Here is a 20,136-nt window from a genome sequence, read left to right on the forward strand (position 1 = left end):
GAATCTGAAACCACTTTAAAACCTAAGTAGAACGGTTTTATGATGCTTAATAATACTGCATGAACTTGCACGTTATACTTGCCACGAAAAAACAGATGTCTCTATAACCCCCTTCTCCATTGTTGTATTTTTACTGACTTCAGAAGGCAGAAAGCTTTAGAGTTAGCCCTAGTTCTTGCATGCTGCATACAGAGTTCTGCAGCAAGAACTTTACCCACCGGGTATCTAACTTGTTTATGTGCCAGTAATCGGTGAACTGTTTTTTGCATGAGTAAGCAGGTATCTGGAGTGAAAATGTGAAACAATGTAAACAGATGATGCCTTGGTAAAAGTAGTACTTTTTTTCTTCCAGAAACCACAACATGGTCAAAACTAGAAACCAAAGGGCCAGCTCCTATTCCTCGAAGCCTTCATACAGCCAATGTTATCGGAAGCAAGTACGTTTTTTAATTATATGTTTTACTTTGGGTGTCTGGGTGTACTAGATTTTGAAAAATGGACCTTCTCTTAACCCTATCTTCACCCAACCATATTCCACCAGCCCACGCCTGAATAATCTAAAATCACCAATGGTATGGCCTTCTATCACCAATATAACCCCTCGCGTCCACCATCACAAACACTCTGTTTACAATTCTGTGCATACACTCAGTGTGGTACCTCCATGTAGCTCTAATAGCTCTGTGCTCTGACTTTGAGGTGTACCAATACCTCTCATATAACATGTAGAGCTACATAAATGCTTCTAAATTAATGTTGTGGGCTTCAAAGTCTTATTTGTAGTAGTTTTAATGTTATAACATTCACACGAAAGTAGAGCAAGAGTAGAAAATATTTGTTACCATTTAAGATGTGGGATAGGCATGTAAAACTTAAACTGCTCTCTGGGGGAAGCCTGTTTTTAGGGAGAATACGAGAGGGTCTTGAAGTTCATTGTCACAGAAACGCTGAGTCGAGATCACTAAGAAAATGTTTTGAAGATCTCAAATGAAAAAATAAAAGCTTTTTTCTTGTTTTGTTTCGCCTCAGAATGTACGTGTTTGGTGGATGGATTCCTCTGTCAGCACAGGATGTGGGAGTTTCGGCTGTCGACAGTGAGTGGAAGTGCACAAGCTCATTTTCCTGGCTCAATCTTGGTTAGTGTTTCTCGGTTTTCATTGAGGGGTGATTTATTTTATATAGCATATGCTGATTGATTGCCACACATGCATCGAATTTAAGAAAAAGGTCCTGAAAACTGATTTTCATAGTAGATGAGTGCTGATGGACCCTCCTGTGCTGGACTCATGTAACACTTAAAGAGTTGAACACTGTGCTACAGTAGGTCTCTCAGTGATGAGTACAGTCCATTTGTCTGATGGTTCACCTTCCTATATGCATTAATTTTTCAGTAGGCTTCCTTGCCCTCTTTCAGGTTCTAAGATATTGTGTCATGGGTATCCTACCTTTTGGTGACTTAAAACCTCACTTGCCAGCTTGTTTATTTTTTTTATTTCGTTAGCACAAATGACCACAATAAAATTTGATTGCACTTAACCATCTACTTGACCAATATTACAGGTTCCTTAGCTGAGCTTCTCTTCTGCTGGAAAAACTCCCGTTTAACCATACTTCGAATCATAGAGCAGCATGATCTGTGATAAATGTAATTACTCAAATATTGCCCATTATTAGATTGGATGCTTAGGTTGTCTCAAAACATATGAAATGTTTACTTTGTAAAAGGAAAGGAAAATATGTACCCCCCTTTAACTAAAAGACTAATCGGCCTATTAGGATGTCCGCCCGCCACCCTAGCGGTGCTGGGACCAGCCACCAGTGGTGCGGCGGTCCCGCACCAGCGATTAGGATGCCACCGCCACCGTGGCGGTGGCATCCCCTCTTCCCAGCATTGTGGCAGGCAGTGCTCATAGCAACGCCCGCCACAATGCTGGGAATGCACCGTGTGCATTGTCATGCACAAGGTGACAGGCACCGCAAGGTGCCTGCCACCATGTCCATGACAATGCAGGGGGGTACCATAGGTACCCCCCATGTACACCCACCCCCCACCCAATACCCTGGGTGCCCGCAACGGGCCCCAGAAAGCAGACTAAGCATGGCTTTCCATGGCGCGGTCTCCGCCATGGAAAGCCATGCACCGCTGCCCATGCTAATATGGGTGGCAGTGTCTAGGAGACACCGCCACCATATCTAGCCCCTTTTCCGCCCGGTCGACTGGTCGACCAGCGGAAAACCGGCGGACGGTCTTTCTGTCCGCCGGGGTCCCCTCCCGCCATACTAATATGGCGGGGGGAAATGGGTGGCAGGCGGGGTAGGATGTAGGGCGGATGGCCACCGCCATGCGGGGGTGGCTATCCACCCTGCATCCTAATAGACCCCTTAGCCTCCATTTGGTATTATTTAGGTGTTTTATTTAGGTAATTGCTTTGGTCTACTCCTATAATAGGGCTATTTTATATTATATTCTTCCTCTGTCTCAAATTGACTACTTCCTCTGTCTCAAATTGACTACTTCCAGAATGTATCCCCACCTGCCATCCACATTAAAAGCTGCACCAATTGCACCATTGGCAAACCTTTAGTGAATCTGTTTTCTGACATCTACAAAACTCTCAACCTATCGTCAAACACCATACCCCTGGGCTTATTATGCCACGACATTCCGCAACAAAAATCTCAGGCATGACTATTTCCAGCTGAAAATTAGCTGTCCTGTCTTTCGCTTGCAACATATTGTCCTAAACAGAAACTGAAGTAACTTCAGGACAGTGTTGGATGTGTCAGTGTTGGGGGAGGAGCCAATGTCATGATCGAGGCACACTGGGTTGATTACCTTGATGAAGAATTATTTTCCTGTCATGTGGTCATGCATATTTTCATCTATATTGAAATCAGTGTTGCTTGTTGTACCTTCTCCTAGTGCAGTCCCCTCACAAAACATCATACCATGTTAAATAGTACCCAAGCTCTTCTTCTGTAGGTTGTTGTTTCATAGTCCATGTTTTGCAGAGTTTTGTCAATCTTGACAAAACTCTTGACAGAAAAATCAACGGGGGGGGGGGGGGAGTGTAGTAATAGAGTGTGGAACAAGGCATGTGGCAATCCAGATAAAGAAGGCTTTGGGGTAGGGGATGTTCCAAGTTGAGGAGTGGGGTGGCGCAGGGCCGGACTTGGAACCAAAACCGGCCCTGGCAAAGTGTTTGGCCGGCCCTCCCCCGAGGGGTTGGGGGTGCCGCCGAGCTCTTGGGCAGGGCCGGTTTTCGGCCGATTTTGTGACAGGGCCGATTTTGCAGCTATGCTGTAAAAACGGCCCTGTAACAAAAACAGCCTCCAGGGGACCAAAAACCAAAACCTGCCCCCACCGGTGCGGCCCACCGGGGGATTTCCCAGTGCCCGCTACGGCCAGTCCGGCCCTGGGGTGGCGTGATGGAGGAGTCCAGTCTGACAAGCCAGCTGTTATATTAACCGATAAGGGTGCTTTTTCACACATTTTTTATTGATAATATGAATTGCACATGAAGTCTATTCTGTTAAAATACACCACACCAGGGGGAAGATGTAACATCATTGCAGTTTCGAGTTCTTAATAGCGAATTTTACCAATTCGCTATTAAGGAAGCGCAAAATGCAATGTATGTAGGTTTCGCAAAAATATTTGCTATTCCTACATATTCCTTAATTGCGAATCTCAAATTGCGATTCACATTTAAGGAATACCTTCCCATTCATTCCTATGGGCCTAGAGGCCCATAGGTATGAATGGGAAGACATTTGCAATTTGCGAGTACCTAATAGGTACTCTCAAATTGCGAATGCAATTTCAAGGGTGCAAGGGTGCCAAAAGGACACCCTGTTGCACCCCTGAAAATGCATGTGTGCACATGTGGCGCACATACATGCCCTTAGGGCATGTATGTGTGCCACATGGCGCATTGAAAAATGTAAAAAAGTGCATTTTTCTAGGAAATCGCAAATTGTGGTAATTTGCGATTTCTTAAGGCAAAATCGCACAACTTGGGTGCTTCCAGAATTGCATTTAAGGAATCACAATATGTGATTCCTTAAATGCATTTACAAAATAGGGAATCGCAAATTTTGCGATTCCTTATTTTGCGAGGGCCTTTTCGGATGATACATCCCAAAAGGCTTTTTCCCGTTCGCAAACCTGCCGATTTTGAGAATCGGCCATTTGCGAACAGGAAAAAGGCTTGATACATCTGGCCCCAGTTATTATTTATTGACTGAATGGATTGGGTAGAATAAAATCTTGACATGCCACCTATGTTAAATAAAATGGAAGCAAGGGAGTCTTTTGACGTCACCAATCACTTGACTTTAATTTTAGTGGTTTGTTAATTTCAATATTCCTAAATGATGCGTTACCATCAGTATTTCTTATTATCAAATTTTGTACTTATTGCAAGGAACCACATTTGTTATCAATGCTGTTTGTGAGGCAGGCAATAGTAAATGACTGGCTTTCAGCTTCTATTCAATAGCATTTCCATTTGACACTTTTAGCTACATTGGAATGGAAGACGCTAATGTCAGACTATCTGGAAGACAAAAAGAATATCCCAAGGCCAAGAGCTGGTCACTGTGCAGTTAACATTGGCACACGTCTTTATATTTGGAGCGGAAGAGATGGCTACAAGAAAGCTATGAATGGTCAAGTGTGCTGCAAAGATCTTTGGTACCTTGATACTGGTAGGTTGAATTTTCTATGAAACGTTTTGTGTAGTCATTTCTCTGCAGTATATCTTAGTTCAACACTGCTGCAATTAGATTATAAGATAAGATAAATTGCTACAGGGATGTGGCACAAGGGTACAGTGTCTTCCCATGCACCTCCATCCACATTCTCTTTTGATTTCCATATTCTAGTTAAAAAAAGTCACTGAAACTGTTTCAGCATCGAAAGTCTTACCAACACTTGCCTCTTTTCTCAAGTTACTATCGGATGTCGCTAGTTTTTCAAGGAGGACTCTTTCTTATTTCCTGATGTCCTCATCATCCAGTGATGAAAATGTCTTAAGATGTAGAAAACCTACAAGACCTTATTCATTTTGATTATCACAGCCTTTCCATCGAAGGTTTGGTTGCAGGACGTTTTTGCTTTTGGCCATGAAAAAGACTGTGACTCTTCTATAGGTTTCAGCAATCACAGGTTTGAGTGATGTGTAGGTGAAAGAGGTGTGTTACAACCTCTAGAGGAGGGATCAAAAGCTACACAGTGCGTGTGAGAGATAGAGAGGTGACTCGCGGCACGTGGTAGAAATTGGGTGGGACACTGGGTGGAAGAGAGTTGCTATAGTTTAGTTACACAGTTCTGTGTAGAATGTGTGCACTTTTGACAAAAGTAACTCATGCCAGTCTTTTGGAACAAAGTTAAGCACAGGTAAAATGAAAATGAGTTTTATTTAAATATTGCATTCATTTTTTATGCCAGAGAAGCCTCCGGCCCCATCGCAGGTCCAGTTGATTAGAGCAACCACAAATTCTTTTCATGTGAAGTGGGAAGAAGTTCATATGATTGAAGGGTATCTTCTTCAGTTGAATCCTGAGCGCTCTGTTGGGACCGGGATACCTAGGACCTTGAACTCTGACCTGTCAGCATTAACCTCCCAAGGCAGCATTGCTCCTGGTCTCCTTCATGCTGCCACACAGCTGCACCAACTGAATAGTGCTTCAAGCTACATGGAGGGCGCATCTGAAAGTAAGTTTTCTTTTCAGAATGGTTACATGTTATTCCTGTTTGATACCAGTTATGACTTAATGACAATTAACATTTACATTGTGTTTATTATTCTAAAGACATTCTCCTGTTGGCAGTGTTATATAGTTTTTCCTGAATGTATTACATTCTCAAATCTGAAGCTTTGTATCTGTCTTTATTGGGCTGTTATGTATGTTTTGTTCATGTTTGCTAAATTAATGGAAATATTTGAAAATAAGGAATGATCTCTTCTCAAACACATGCTCTGTGTGGGTGCATCTCATAAAATTTCGGAAGGTGAAAACCATCTCAGAAAGTTTCATGAAGGTGAAAATCCTGGGTAACCGGTAGGCAAAATATGTTCCACTATATCCCCATCATATTATGACCACTAAGATAATATCAGCAAGCATGGTACAACCTAATTTGAATTATAATTTTACTTGAATTTCCTAAAACCTGTTATTTGATTTCAGCGCCTGCACATGATTTTTAACTCCAAGATAACTGCTCTTAATTTCATGTTCCATTCCATTCATTCTTGAATTCTCCTTTTTTTTAACTCAAGTTTATTAACCATCTCCTGAGGCCTTTGATGACTCTGCCACATCCATATATTGGATTATGCCACTACAATTCCTTTTTGGCTCTTTTACATGATCTTTTAACCTTAATTAAATTACCTCACACATCCAAGCAGTATACACTCAGTCATTCAAGCCTCTTCCACATCCTTGGTGATAAAAAGTATGTATTGCTAATTCATTTTATGTGTATATGAGAAAGGGTCTCACAAGGTACAAATATCTGTAACAATGATAATGAGATGTGCTTAAATCCAATAAAAAGAATTACCTCCACAAAGCCATTATTAAAACAAAAGATACAAAACTAGTATTTGCATTTTTTCTAAACAAGAAGCAAAAGCAGAGACTGCATATATGATTGTGTCCTGTCAATTTAAATCCAACTGCTCTGCATTACAACCCCCTGACCAGCCACAGACCTCAGTTTTGTTTTTCTCTTCAGCCTCTCCCCTTAGAATTCCAGCATGCACCCTTTAGGTTCGGACACCGCTGGGTGTGTTACATTACACACTGTTCACTTACCGCACCATTACAGGGGAATCACACAAATGGTTCTTGTTTGCCCCTGTTCAGAATATGTTGTGTTTGACCACACATTATGCAACAGTTATTTATCAATCATGCAAGCTAAAATATGTGGGCAAGGTATTACCACAAGAATAATCCCACATCAAGGGAAAACTTCTGTTTGCACCTCAATTTGGGTTTGCCGGGCACTTGGTGGTCAGTCTCCAAGTATTTCATGATGTAACTCCTTATCTTTTTTTTTCTTCTAACTGTGGTGTTGTTTTTCAGTATGCTTGATTTGTTTCATAGTTTCAGCAGATGTGAGAGGAAAGTAGGCAAAGAAGACATTACTTATTTATGTTTTCCATGTGTTAGACTTTCACAGTGTACTTAAATTCAAACATAGCGCAGGCAAAGATATATTGAAAATGTTTTGCAAGAGGCATGGAAGGTAGTGCCCGGCTGAAGGTCAAGAGGATGTATTTTTTGCCATGTCCATCATCTTCTGCTAACTTTGCAAGATCTGGGTCCTTGACAGTCATTTAGCACCCTGACCCCTTGTTAAGAAAATGAGGAATAATTCATGGCCTCCTTTTTGGTTTGGGTCCTTTAGAATCTTTCAAGTGCTTTCAGGGATGGCAACAGCAAGTCATCCTTTTATGCCAATAGATATGGCTTAGATGTTGAGACATTTGACCCTGAGGTGTTTGACATTGAGGCAGTCTTGTGTGTCTGGTCAAATGAGAAGGTGCTTGGTGCTAAAGTATCCTGATCTGCAACCAAAGATTACTCTTCTGCTGCAGGCCCTGACGCCATTCCGTTGGAATTTTACAGGGCTTTCTCCCCGGAGATTCAGCAGGATATTTTATCAGTCTTCAGGGCGGCACAGAGGGGTATTATACCGGACTTGTGGCGTCAAACCACGATTGTTCTTTTTAAGAAGAAAGGCAAGCCAGAGTTAAACCCCTCATCTTTTCGACCTATCTCCCTGATAAATACGGATAGTTAAATATATTCGAAAAATTTATCTACCAGACTGGCGCTGGTAATTACCCCATTGGTCTCATTACGCCAGCATGGCTTCATCCCGGGCAGGGATACGGCCGATCATGTCCGGCGGGTAATTGCACTCTTGGATTGGGCTCAAGTGACTGGCTCCCCCCTCGGAGCGATCCTGTTGGACGCCAAGAAGGCGTTCGACAGGGTCGCCTGGGGGTTTTTATGGGCATTTCTCCGCTGGAAGGGCTTTAGTCCCAAGTTCATTCAGGCTATTTAATCGCTGTACATTTCTCCAGTGGCAACACTGCGCATCTCTGGTTTGGTGTCAGCGTCCTTTAACATCAGCAGGGGCACCAGGCAGGGGTGACCCTGCTCGCCCCTGCTCTTTGCTCTGTACATTGATCCCCTCCTTAGTAAGATCGAAGGTACCGTTAGGGTTAATGCTACAGAGTATAAGACGCTGGCATACGCGGACAACATTGTAGTCCTTACCAGTAATGTCGCCACAGCCTTCTCTGCTTTAAAGACTCTAGCAGAACAGTTTGGTCGGCTGTCAGGTTATAGGCTCAATGTCACCAAAACACAGGTTATTCAGACATCCGCTATGGGCCCCTCCCAAGCTCCCGTGGTTCCAGAAGCAATTTATCTAGGGGTCAAACTCACTGCTTTAGTCGGTAATATCCCAGACTTTAATATCCTTCCGGCTATTGAATTAGTCAACTCTAAGTTGGGAAGACTGGATAATCTACATCTCTCTGTATATGGCCGATGCAATGTCCTTAAAATCCTGGTCCTCCCGAAGTTCTTGTATCTGTTTAGGACTATCCCACTGGAGTTTTCACAACAAAGTTTGGCTAGGGCGAAAGGATTTGTTATAGATTTCTCTGGGGATATCGCCGCCCACGCAGGGCTGCCAAATGGATGTGTCTTTCTAGACATCGCGGTGGTTGGTCAGTCCCGAATCTTTTACTATACTATTGGGCCGCCATGCTTCAACATTTTGGGCTGCCATTGCTGGGCGACAGCGCCGAGGTCCCGATCTCTAATTGACCCACTATTTATGAATTGGGGCTGGGGGAGGCTGCCAAGGGGGTTTTGATGTGGATTTTGGAGCCGAGTTACTTCAAGAAGACAAAGTTCAAGGTTATTGGGGCTATGTTCTCAGACTGGCGTAAAATCCGTCGTAAATGGTCAATTTCAAATACTAATTTCTATACTCCCTTTACGGCTGCTCGACTCCTGCCTGCTATCTTTCAAGATCAGGTCACCTTTAGGTGGCAGTTATTGGGGTTGGGAGTCATTGTTGACCTAGGCACTGACGGACAAATGGCCTCCTTCTCCTTTCTAAAGGATAAGTTTCATCTTAATACCCACGACTTTTTTAAATATCTGCAGATTAGAAGTTTTATAGATCAAATTCAGCATCAAACCTCCAACTTCTTTGATAAGGTGATTTTATTTGAACTAATTCACGAAGGGCTAGAATTGGGACATTGTATCAACATTTGCTAGCTGGCCTTCCTGATGATCGTGTACTACAGAATGCCAAATGAGAGGGCAAATTGGATAAGACTGGTGTGGATATATGTCCGGCATTGGAGTTAGCAAGCTATGCCCTAGTGTCTGGGAGTCTATGCACCCAAAGTTATATGGCACTATTCGATCTATATTACACACCGGCAAAATGGGGGGGTTGCAAGGGCAATTGCTGTGCTAGATGCGGGATTCAAGCTGCTAACGACCTACATATGTTCTATTCTTGCCCAAAGCTGGGGGCTTTTTTTATCTGATGTTGAGTGCTTTATAAACTCTATGCTCAATATTCCGCTTAATATTTCTCCAGAGATGGTGATAATAGGGTTTTGAGGGTACTGCCTCACTCGAAAGAACGAGGCATGTCTGCCTTTTTGTTTATAACAATGTCCTTAATCCGGCTATGTATCACATCACAATGGCTTAGCCCGAAGCCCCCACTTTCTTTAATTGGAGATCCCGGATTCTTGCTCTTTATAATCTGGAGTCTTCAGTCTATTTGAGGCGGGGTAGAAGGAGGCGTGAGCTGGGCCGTAAGATCTGGGCTCCATTGCAGGAGTGGCTCAGGCAATGAAAAGAAAATCCTTTTTTCTTAGTTAGTTTATTCCATTTGCTATTTTCCCCTTTTTTGAGTTGAGTTGTATAATTAGTTTGTAAATGCCTAGCCCCTTGTCTGTTTTCCCCACTGTACATGATTTGGAATGTATTGATCCTTGTGGTTTTTTTTTTTCCAATCTCAGTTTGGTGCAGTATTTTGTGTTAAGTATGCTCGCTACGACTCTCCTCTTTCTTTTTTTCTTTTCCTTTGTATTTTTGTAAAGCATCAAAATAAAATAAAAAAAACAAAAATAAATAAATTACTCTTCTAGGCCATCTTCCAGTAGAAAACATTCTTGAGAATATCCCAAACATCATAGCACTTCCTTCTGCACACTCAGCGAGAATGATACTTCGCTTTAAGGTTGCATGTAAAGGGACCATACACCTAGAGGAATAATCTTAGAAGATACCGTTCCCCAAGAAAGTAACGGAGGTACTCCACCTTAAAGAGATCTGATGTATATCATACTCCAATCTAAGGTGCATGTTCTTTGGAAAGAACGTTTCCTCAAGCATGAACGTCTTCTTAGACCAAGACTTAAGTTTAACTGGGACAAAATCCTAACTTTACAACTTTCTGTATTCACAAACGGCATTTAGGAGTACTAAACTTAGGATTCCTAACTTTACTACTCCTAAATGCATTTTGTGAATACCGAAAGTCGTAAAGTTAGGATTTTATCTCAGATTACTTTTGTGAATCGGGCCCATTGACCCCCAGTCTGTAACGTTAAAACACTGATTATGTCTGCTTCGTCACTTAAACCTGTACTTGACATTAACCCTAACCCTTTAACTATTTACTAACTATTACACTATTTCTGACCTAATGCAAAACGTCCATTGGAACCTAAACCCAAATATAACCCTGTCTGTATTGAAGTAAATGAAATTGTGATGAACTCAATACAAGTTATGAACCCTGAAATCCAACTATTGATATGTCTGAAGATATTAACTTTAAGATTGCTCTGTAAGCAAATAATGTAATTAAATTATTACCTTTAAATAAAAAAGAAAATTAACTTGAATCCCGACAATAATTTTAGGCTAACCCCATGCCTAATCCTTAAATGGAACCTTCATCTGGCATTCGTTAGGATATATAGTTCATTTGAAGTGTTTAAAGTTACTTCCTGAAGAAAGAATGTCCGGTACCCCAGGTATTGGTGCAGGGAAGCCAGTGTATGTCCTGGCGTCTTTGTGGGGAGATGGATCTGACCATCTGGAGCATAGTGACCTCTTCCTGGGTGGCTGCTGCGTCAGTCGACACAATGGTCAGCAGAACAGTGAACCGGACATTGCGGTCGGTGCCTGCAGGTTGTAGAGAAGTGCCTTCTCCACTGTAAGGGTGATGCTGGCTGGGTGGCGAAGTGTTGGAAGCCCTCTTAGGCTTTTGGAGGATGCACAGCTGCAGAAAGAGTCGGGTTGTCGCCATTGTCGGTACAAGAGCAGGCAGACAGGGTTTGGCACCAAAAGTCCACAGCTGTTCCACATTTCTTGCTTCTTCAGCTCTTCGTGGCCCTTCTTCTTTAGTCAGGCGAATCTCAGTTCCTGGTGGCAGGGGGCTGCCTAATTACAGAATTTAGGGGCGTTAAGGGGAGCGAAGGGTATTAGCCAATGGGCTACTTACCCTTTGGGTCACTACACCCCCTATATGACATCTTCCTGAGTGGGCCTAACCCTGTCCCAGAGTTCCTAATTCCACCAAAAGCATGATGGGGGCATCCTTCCTTCGTCGAGCACATCAGGCAGCCCACCTTAGAGGTGTGACTTGTTTGGTGGTGCAACACGCCTACTTGCATATCTAATTTGCCGCCTGTCCTGGTGCTGGATGGGCCTCAGGACAGTGGGTGGCATCTCCCAGGTCTGAGGGAAACCAGGACGCATATCAAAGGCAGCAGAAGCTCTGAAGGCTCTGACCTTGATATGCAGATTCCCTAGCCATCCTGCTGGAGGAGGTGTAGACAACTCCTGCCAGAGAAGGCATTGTTTCTGATCTCTGAGAGTGCAGGCTCTCACCACCAGCAGGTTAGAACCGTGTCTGTTGTGGCAGGCTGGAAGATACCAGTGAGCCAGCACACTAAGAGGGCTGGTAGTTTTATAGGGGGCACCTCTAAGGTGCCCTCTGGGTGCATATCTTAATACATCCACTACTGGCATCAGTACAGATGTATTAAGACAAGGTGTTTGATACCAAAGACCATAGGTTTCAGTAAAGCAATCATGTAGCTGGGGAACTCATAATGACCAGTGTCCTGTACATATACTTAAGATGGCTCCTCTGCTCACTTGTACTATCTAGTAATTGAACTAGACAATATGGGGGCATATCTGCTCATCATATCTCCTCATGTAGATATGTCCCCACATGTAATATAGTGCACCCAGCTTATAAGGCCTGCTGTAGGGGTGACTTAGGCATTGCATGCATTGTCTGTGGGCATAGCACACAGGGTGTGTGCCATGTCGTATTTTACACATTTGTTTGCACTATTTCACACAGCCTGCAATTGCAGTCTGCATGAGTTCGGTGGTGGGTCCCTCAGGGGGGCACAATACATGCAAAAAGTGGGGGTGACCTTATTAAGAAGGGGCATGTTCGAGGCATATGAGCTGCAGATTACACACTTTTGCATAGATCACCATCTGGTGTTGGGCCCGGATGTTTGCAGTTTGTTTTTCCTCTTGGAACGTCTTTGGAAGTCACGAGGTGAGTGACTCCTCCTTTGGATGGTATTGCACATGGGCTTCGGCTCCATCCTCAGATTGTTTTTTTCCGCCATCGGGCTCGGATGTAATCTTCGCGCTCCGGTTCCGAACAGCTTCCAGTTCGACGATCCACGCGCAATCCTCACCCCAATCGCTGTATTGTTTCGATCGCGATCTCTTCAATCAACGCGCCTTCTCATCGACACAAACCTTCGGTTCCAGTCGTCGACGGCGGCCTTTGGGCCTACCCAGGCTCCGGTCCTGGCTCATGGAAAGAACTCCATTTAAAAAGTGCCCTCAATGTGGGTCCAAATTTCCCCACAACGATCTTCATGAGGTATGCAACCTCTGCCTCTCCCCTGAAAACGAGGCTCGAGACTGTCCGGCCTGTAAGTCTTTCCGATCCAAAAAGACTATTCGGGACGAAGACCCAGAAGGAACATGGCACACTCCTCGACGTCCATTCCAGTCGACATCTTCGGAGACGACATCGATGATCCGGAACATCATCGCACCGAAGAGGACCTCGTCAGCGCTTCCGAGGCCGACGAGTCAGACGTGGAAGACATCACCCCGGCGCAGAGGGTCGTGAGTACCAATCTACCCCCTCCCACACCCGCGCCGACACCCAAAAAGGCTTCGGTCACGCCTTCGCCTCCGGGCCTAGGCAAGACCAGAGACACTGCTTCACACACCCCACCTTCGGGCCCGGTGAAGAAGCCAAGTAAGCCTTCCGGCGGCTCGGGCTCGAGCCAGCCTACCAGCGGTGCCGAGAAACACACTTCGGCACCGAAAAAGAAACCTGCCTCCACCTCGACACCGAGCTCCGCACTGAAGCCCTCGGGGTCGAAACCCAGCTCTTCGGCACCGACGCCATCTTCGGTACCGACCAAACCACACAAGGCCACCGGCACCGACACTTCCAAGCCGAAGCCCATCTCGGCACCGACCAAGAGACCGGAGGGTCTCAAGCCAGGTTCTAAACATCAGACCGGCATGGAAAAACCTAAAAAGTCATCGGCCCTATCATAGGCTACTTACTCCACCTACAAAGGTGTAATTTAGCCTATACGTCCATTCGACTACACCTCGCAGCAATTGCAGCTTACTTACAGAACAGGCAACATCTTTCACTCTTTAGAGTACCTGCCATTAAAGCCTTCATGGAAGGCCTACAAAGAATAATTCCCCCCAGAGTACCACTCTCACCTGTGTGGAACCAAAATATTGTTCTCACAAGGCTAATGGGGCCTCCCTTCGAACCTTTACACAAATGCGAACTGCAATTCCTAACATGGAAAACGGCTTTCCTTGTAGCTATCACTTCCCTTAGAAGGGTCAGTGAGATACAAGCGCTTACCATACAACAACCCTTTCTTCAGATGCACCATAACAAAGTTGTTCTCCGTACCAACCCAAAATTCCTACCTGAAGTCATTTCCCCTTTTCACCTAAACCAATCTGTAGAACTACCAGTATTTTTCTCGCAACCACAGACCGTTACAGAAAGGGCTCTGCACACACTAGATGTCAAACGAGCCTTACTCTACTACATCCAGAGAACACAACCTTTCCGAAAGACCAAACAACTGTTTGTCTCTTTCTCTCCACGACACAAGGGCAACCCCATCTCAAAATCAGGGATAGCTAGGTGGATTGTAAAATGCATTCAGATTTGCTACCACAAAGCAAAACAAATGCTATCCGTTCCCCCTAAAGCCCATTCTACACGAAAGATAGGGGCTTCCATGGCATTTTTAAGGAACATCCCATTAGATGATATCTGCAAGGCAGCTACATGGTCAACACCGCACAGTTTCACTAAACACTATTGTGTAGATGTGCAAACTAAGCAACAAGCTAGTGTGGGCCAGGCTGTACTCAAAACATTATTTCAAACCACTGCAACAGATACCGGTGGTCGCCGCTAAGGTTGGGAACTGCTATATAGTCTATGCAAAAGTGTGTAATCTGCAGCTCATATGCCTCGAACGGAATATGCTACTTACCAGTATGCATCTGTTCTTTGCATGCAGTGCTGCAGATCTACACACGCCCACCCGCCTCCCCGGCTACCTGTATCTGTTCCAGTTTATCTTATTTAGATACCACACACATGGGTTTCTTCACTGTTATTACTACGCTCCATCTTGCCCTACTGGCGAAAAACAATCTGAGGATGGAGCCGAAGTCCATGCGCAATACCATCCAAAGGAGGAGTCACCGACCTCGTGACTTCCAAAGACTTTCCAAGAGGAAAAACAAACTGCAAACATCCGCGCCCAACACCAGATGGCGATCTATGCAAAAGTGTGTAGATCTGCAGCTCTACATGCCAAGAACAGATGCATACTGGTAAGTAGCATATTCCTTTTATACCGGAAGCAACTACGAATTGGCTCTTCCCCACATAAGCACCATACGCAACCAGAAATATACAGCATATCCCTCTGTATATAAGCATTTATTTGTGCTATAGATATGTACCTATATATGTGTATTGCTTTGTATAAACATGTCGAATAATTGTTTTAAAAAAAATGAATAAATACATTTGTAAGTACAACACTTGAAAACCAGAGTTTATCTAATATATCTTTAATCTACTTAAACTTACTTCCTTTATGCATCTAAATGCCTTCCATGTACTTGGATCCATGTATTTATTACTTTCCTTTAAAAAAAGAAAGAACAACATATTCAATGCACTACCCCATTTCTCACCCTTTACCTCCATCAATATCTTTAATCCACATATACTTACTTCCTTTATGCAACTATAAACTTTCCATGTACTTGTGGATCTATATTACTTTCTTCTAATTCGGCATATCCAATGCACTACCCTAATTCTCACCCTATACCTCTCTCAATTTATCTTCTACCTCAAGTCTCTGACTCATCTCAAACCTCTTTCTACTACTATTTCCAATCCACTACCCTATTTTTCTCACCCTATACCTCTATCAATATATCCTCTACATCCACTCTCTCATTCATCTCAAACCCCTACTATGACCCCCAAAATAGCTCTTTCTAGCCTCTCCCCTACTCTACCCCTCCTTGCACCATCTGACACCTTTTTTACTAAACTGATCCCCCAAAACAAGCCTTTCTAAACTCTTCCCTCTGACTCTTCCCCTTCACATCCCTTTTTACTTCTCCCAAGCCTCCCACTACTGCTATGACGTCCCAAATAAAAAATAAAATAAAAAATCTAAATCCTTCTCTCTTCTATCCCTCCACTATCCTTTTCAATCAAAATAACAGACTAACATGTCCGCTTATCAAATTTCATATTGTCACTATACTAATTCACCACTAATACTTTATGGGTTCCGAGTAGCGTGCTACTCGCCGAAAAAGCGCTTCAACACCTCATTAGGGGTAGCAAGCACTATATAAATGAAACCCTTTTTCCCTCTTCTATCCCTCCGCTATCTTTCTCAATCCAAATAACTGACTAATATCCACCACTCAAATTACTTTCATATTTCACTATACTAATTCACCACTAATCCTTTATGGGTTCCGGAGTAGCGTGCTACTCGTCAGAAAAAAGTGCTTCAACACCCCATCAGGGGTAAAAAGCGCTATATAAATGCAAACCTTTTTCCCTTTTCTATCCCTCCACTATCCTTCTGAATCGAAATTTGTCTAGCATAGTAACAGTAAGTTTCAATTCTATTAAGGACACGGAGGCGAGGATTATACTTTTCTTTCTCCGCTTTCATTAAAACACAATTTTCACAGCAGCCAGAAAAGCAATATAAATGACTTTAACCCAATAACATAGGAAAAAAAGTTCATTTAGGCCCAAGAAAACGAACAAAAGTCAGAACCCAGACTACAAAACCTATAAGTCCATCGGGTATGCTACATAACAAGTCCTTCCTCAGTGTCCATGCTGGATAGCTAGATCCTCATTTTGATGTCCCTCCTCTTTCTTCGCACGAGTCACGCCACATTGCTTCTGGTCCTGTTTTGAACCGTCATTCCCTAAAACACAAAGAGACAACGTAAGATTTCCCGAGATCCAATCATCTTAGTCAAAGCTCGTGCATATCATTGCTAATGAGAAAACGTAAACACCACATTTGACCAATGGTAGTATCCATCAAGAAATTGAAAAAACGTGTTACTTGCTCACATACGGGTGGGTTCGCACGAGAGCATGCCCTGGGAGGTATAATCCTCGCTTCCGTGTCCTTAATAGAATTGAAACTTACTGTTACTATGCTAGGCAAATTTCGATTCTATGTCAGGACCGGAGGCTCTGATTATGCTAGTTTAAAGCTTACTTACCACCAACTGTGCGACATCCACAACCGGTTTGAAATAAAACCGCGTAAAGGTGGAATCCGAGGACCAATCCATGGCGCGCATTAAGTCCTCCAAACGGGCTCCCAGGGAAAAAGCCTTAGAAGCTGGCTGAATTAGCTCCGAACTGTTTTGACAATTCACAACACACAGCTTGGGGACATCAGAAAATGCTGGGTACAAAATCGTTCCAGACGAAGACTTAGTACGCTGACCCACCATGAACGTAACACCCTCTGGAGATAAAACTCTCAGCGAGATGTCCAGTGCGCGAACATCAGAAACTCTGCGGCAGGAGACCAAGCACAAGAGCATGGCCAATTTGGCTGAGATTTCCTTCAAAGAAAGGTACTTATTGGGCTGCCAAGAGAGGAAGAGATTCAAGACTAGATTGACGTCCCACAGAACAGAATAGCGTGGCTCCGGAGGTAATGAAAGGTGAATACCTCTCAGGAGTCTACAGAGGAAGGGGTGTTGCCCAACCAGAGCTTCCTCAACCGGGCAATGTGCCACCGAAATCGCGGAACACACTGCGTTAATAGAACGGTACGCTAGGCCGTCTGTTGCCAACTCTGCTAGAAAATTCAAAATGGGAACGACGCCTGCGACCATGGGATCCAAACCCCGTCGAAGACACCAACGCATCCACTTCGTCCAGGCGGAACGATAACGCTTTGAGGTACTGTCTGCCCAGGATTGGCTAAGAGGCCTTCAGCCGATCTCGAAAATCCTGGGAGCGACCAACGTCACCTGAAAGCCGCCATGCCATGAGGCGGAGAGAACCCTGGATGATTAGATGATGCTGCTCCTTGTCCGGATTCAGAAGGAGATGAGAAACCAAACTTGGGACCTCCAATATGGCGTCACCACTACCACTCCCTTGGCCGCCGTCCGCACCACCATCGAGAATGGAGGGAAGGCATAACCCTTCTCCTGACTCCACTCCTGCAGGAACGCATCCATTGCCACAGTGAGGGTTCTGGTCTCCATCTGAAAAAGCGCGATAGCTGGTGATCCAGGTGGGACGTGATGAGATCCACCGAGAAAGGCCCCCAGAGGGCAGCCAACCACTTCAAAACACGAATGTCCAGTCTCCACTGGCTGGATTCCCTCAGATGCCGGAAGTGCCAATCTGCCACTTGGTTGGCTTGGCCCGGCAGATACTCTGCTGTCACAGATACGTGATGGGTTAGACAATAGTCCCAAAACTCCTTTGCCAGATTCTCCAGGGCTCGTGAACCTGACCACCCAGGTGGTTGATGTACCTGACCGCGGAGACATTGTCCATCTTTAACAGGACACATGAACTCACTCTGTCCCTGATCCAGCATCAAACAGCGAAAGACCCCGCTAGGAGCTCCAAACAATTGATGTGTAACGCCTGTTCGTCTAACGACCAGGCGCCGCCGGTGGAGAACTCCCCGCAGCATGCGCCCCACCCCGACCTGCTGGCGTCGGATTCTATGACTAGGTCTGGGACCGACTCAAAGTTCGCCCGGCCGTTCCATGCCTCCATGTGGGTGAGCCACCATGACATTTCCTCCTTTACCTCCGTCGATAGGGGAACTGTCTGATTGTATAACAGGCCTCTCCTGAGATGGTGCGCCTTCAGGCATTGGTGGGCTCGATAGTGGAAGGGCCCCTGGAAAGATTGCCTGGATGGACGAGGAGAGAAGTCCCACCACTCTGGCAATCTGACGGAGAGAGGGATGAGTTTTTGAGATGGTCCGCCTCAACTCGTGCCGGATCTTGGCCATTTTCCGAGACGGCAGGCTTAAGGAAGAACGAAGTGAAGCTACGACAAATCCGAGAAACACTATGCTCTGAGCAGGGTTGAGAACCTACTTGTCTCCATTGATGACGAAGCCCAACCCCTGCAAGAGAGACACCGTCTGCTGTAACTGCACAGCTAACTTCCTGGGACATTGCACCATAAGTAGGATGTCGTCCAGGTAAACAATCATACGTATGCCCTGGCTCCGAAGGAACTCCACCGCTTGGTGGAGTACCTTTGTGAAGCACCAAGGCACTGAGGAAAGCCCGAACGGAAGGGCAGTAAACTCGTAAATCTGATCCTTCCAGCAAAACTGTAGGAACCGCCGATGCGGTGGATGGATGGGAACCACTAGGTAGGCATCTTTGAGGTCCAGACGGACCATCCAATCGCCTGGGAGAAGAACGTCACGGAGGAGATGAATCCCCTCCATTTTGAAATGACGGTAAATCAACCACCTGTTGAATTCTTTGAGGTTGATTACCGGACGCCGCTCCCCATCTGCTTTGTCTACCAAAAAGATGTTGCTGAGTAACCCGTGGGGATGCAGAGCTGAGCGACAAATGGCCCCTCGGATACCTCCACGTCGACCAGCTGTGCATCGGCAAAGGAGAAGGTGATGGGACGTGGAAAGCCTTCTTGGCGAGGGAGATCGTAGAATTCGATGTGAAACCCTCGGATAGTCTGCAAGACCCAAGCGTCTGTTGTACTAGCCGCCCAAGCACCCTGGAAGGCCGCTAGTCGACCCCCGATACGGACCTGCGCTGCAGGCAAGACACTTACCATTGGAACCACCGCTAGTCGACCCCCGATACGGACCTGCGCTGCAGGCAAGACACTTACCATTGGAACCACTGCCGCCGGCATTGTTCTTGAAGCCGCCATGGTCTCGGAATCGGTGTCCCCTGGTGGGGTAAAAGTTGGTGTAATTTGCGGTGGAGTTATACTGCCCCCGCCCGGAGCCTTGTCCCTTGATGGGATTCTGCTGGCCACCACGGTCGGTCCAGCGGCCCCTGCCACGACCGGTCCCTCAGGAAATACGGGGCTGGAAGACCCTCTTTATGTTGGACTGGGCCTTGTCCAACGAGGTGAATGTAGCCACAAATCTGCCCAGCTCTTTGACAAAGGGGTCCCCAAAGAGGCCTCCTTGTGCAACTGCCCTGCCTCTGAGGAGGCTAAGTTGCCCAATTTGAGATCCAATTTGATCAGTAGAGATCGACGATGTTCCGTCGATAGGGCACAATTGGCGTTACCCAAAACGATAACCGCCTGTTGCGCTCAATTTGACAGAACCTCGGGGGAGATGGCGGAACCTGTCACTTTCGCTTCTTCCGCCATGTCCAATATTTTCGTAAGGGGCCCTATCGCATCCAGAAGCTTATCTT

The 20,136-nt window shown here is 45.2% G+C and overlaps 1 protein-coding gene across 1 annotated transcript in view; it reads left to right on the plus strand.

Moving 5' to 3' along the window:
- HCFC2 (host cell factor C2) overlaps window positions 1-20,136 on the plus strand; it is a 248,832-nt gene that overhangs the window by 65,542 nt on the left and 163,154 nt on the right. The window contains exons 5-8 of the mRNA XM_085653253.1: window positions 353-437; window positions 1,030-1,136; window positions 4,525-4,710; window positions 5,453-5,719. Coding sequence (XP_085509379.1) covers window positions 353-437; window positions 1,030-1,136; window positions 4,525-4,710; window positions 5,453-5,719 — 645 coding nt within the window. The remainder of the gene's footprint in view (window positions 1-352; window positions 438-1,029; window positions 1,137-4,524; window positions 4,711-5,452; window positions 5,720-20,136) is intronic.

The sequence above is a fragment of the Triturus cristatus genome, chromosome 4_1 (assembly GCF_964204655.1).
Source record: "Triturus cristatus chromosome 4_1, aTriCri1.1, whole genome shotgun sequence".
In the NCBI taxonomy this organism is placed as follows: Eukaryota; Metazoa; Chordata; class Amphibia; order Caudata; family Salamandridae; genus Triturus; species Triturus cristatus.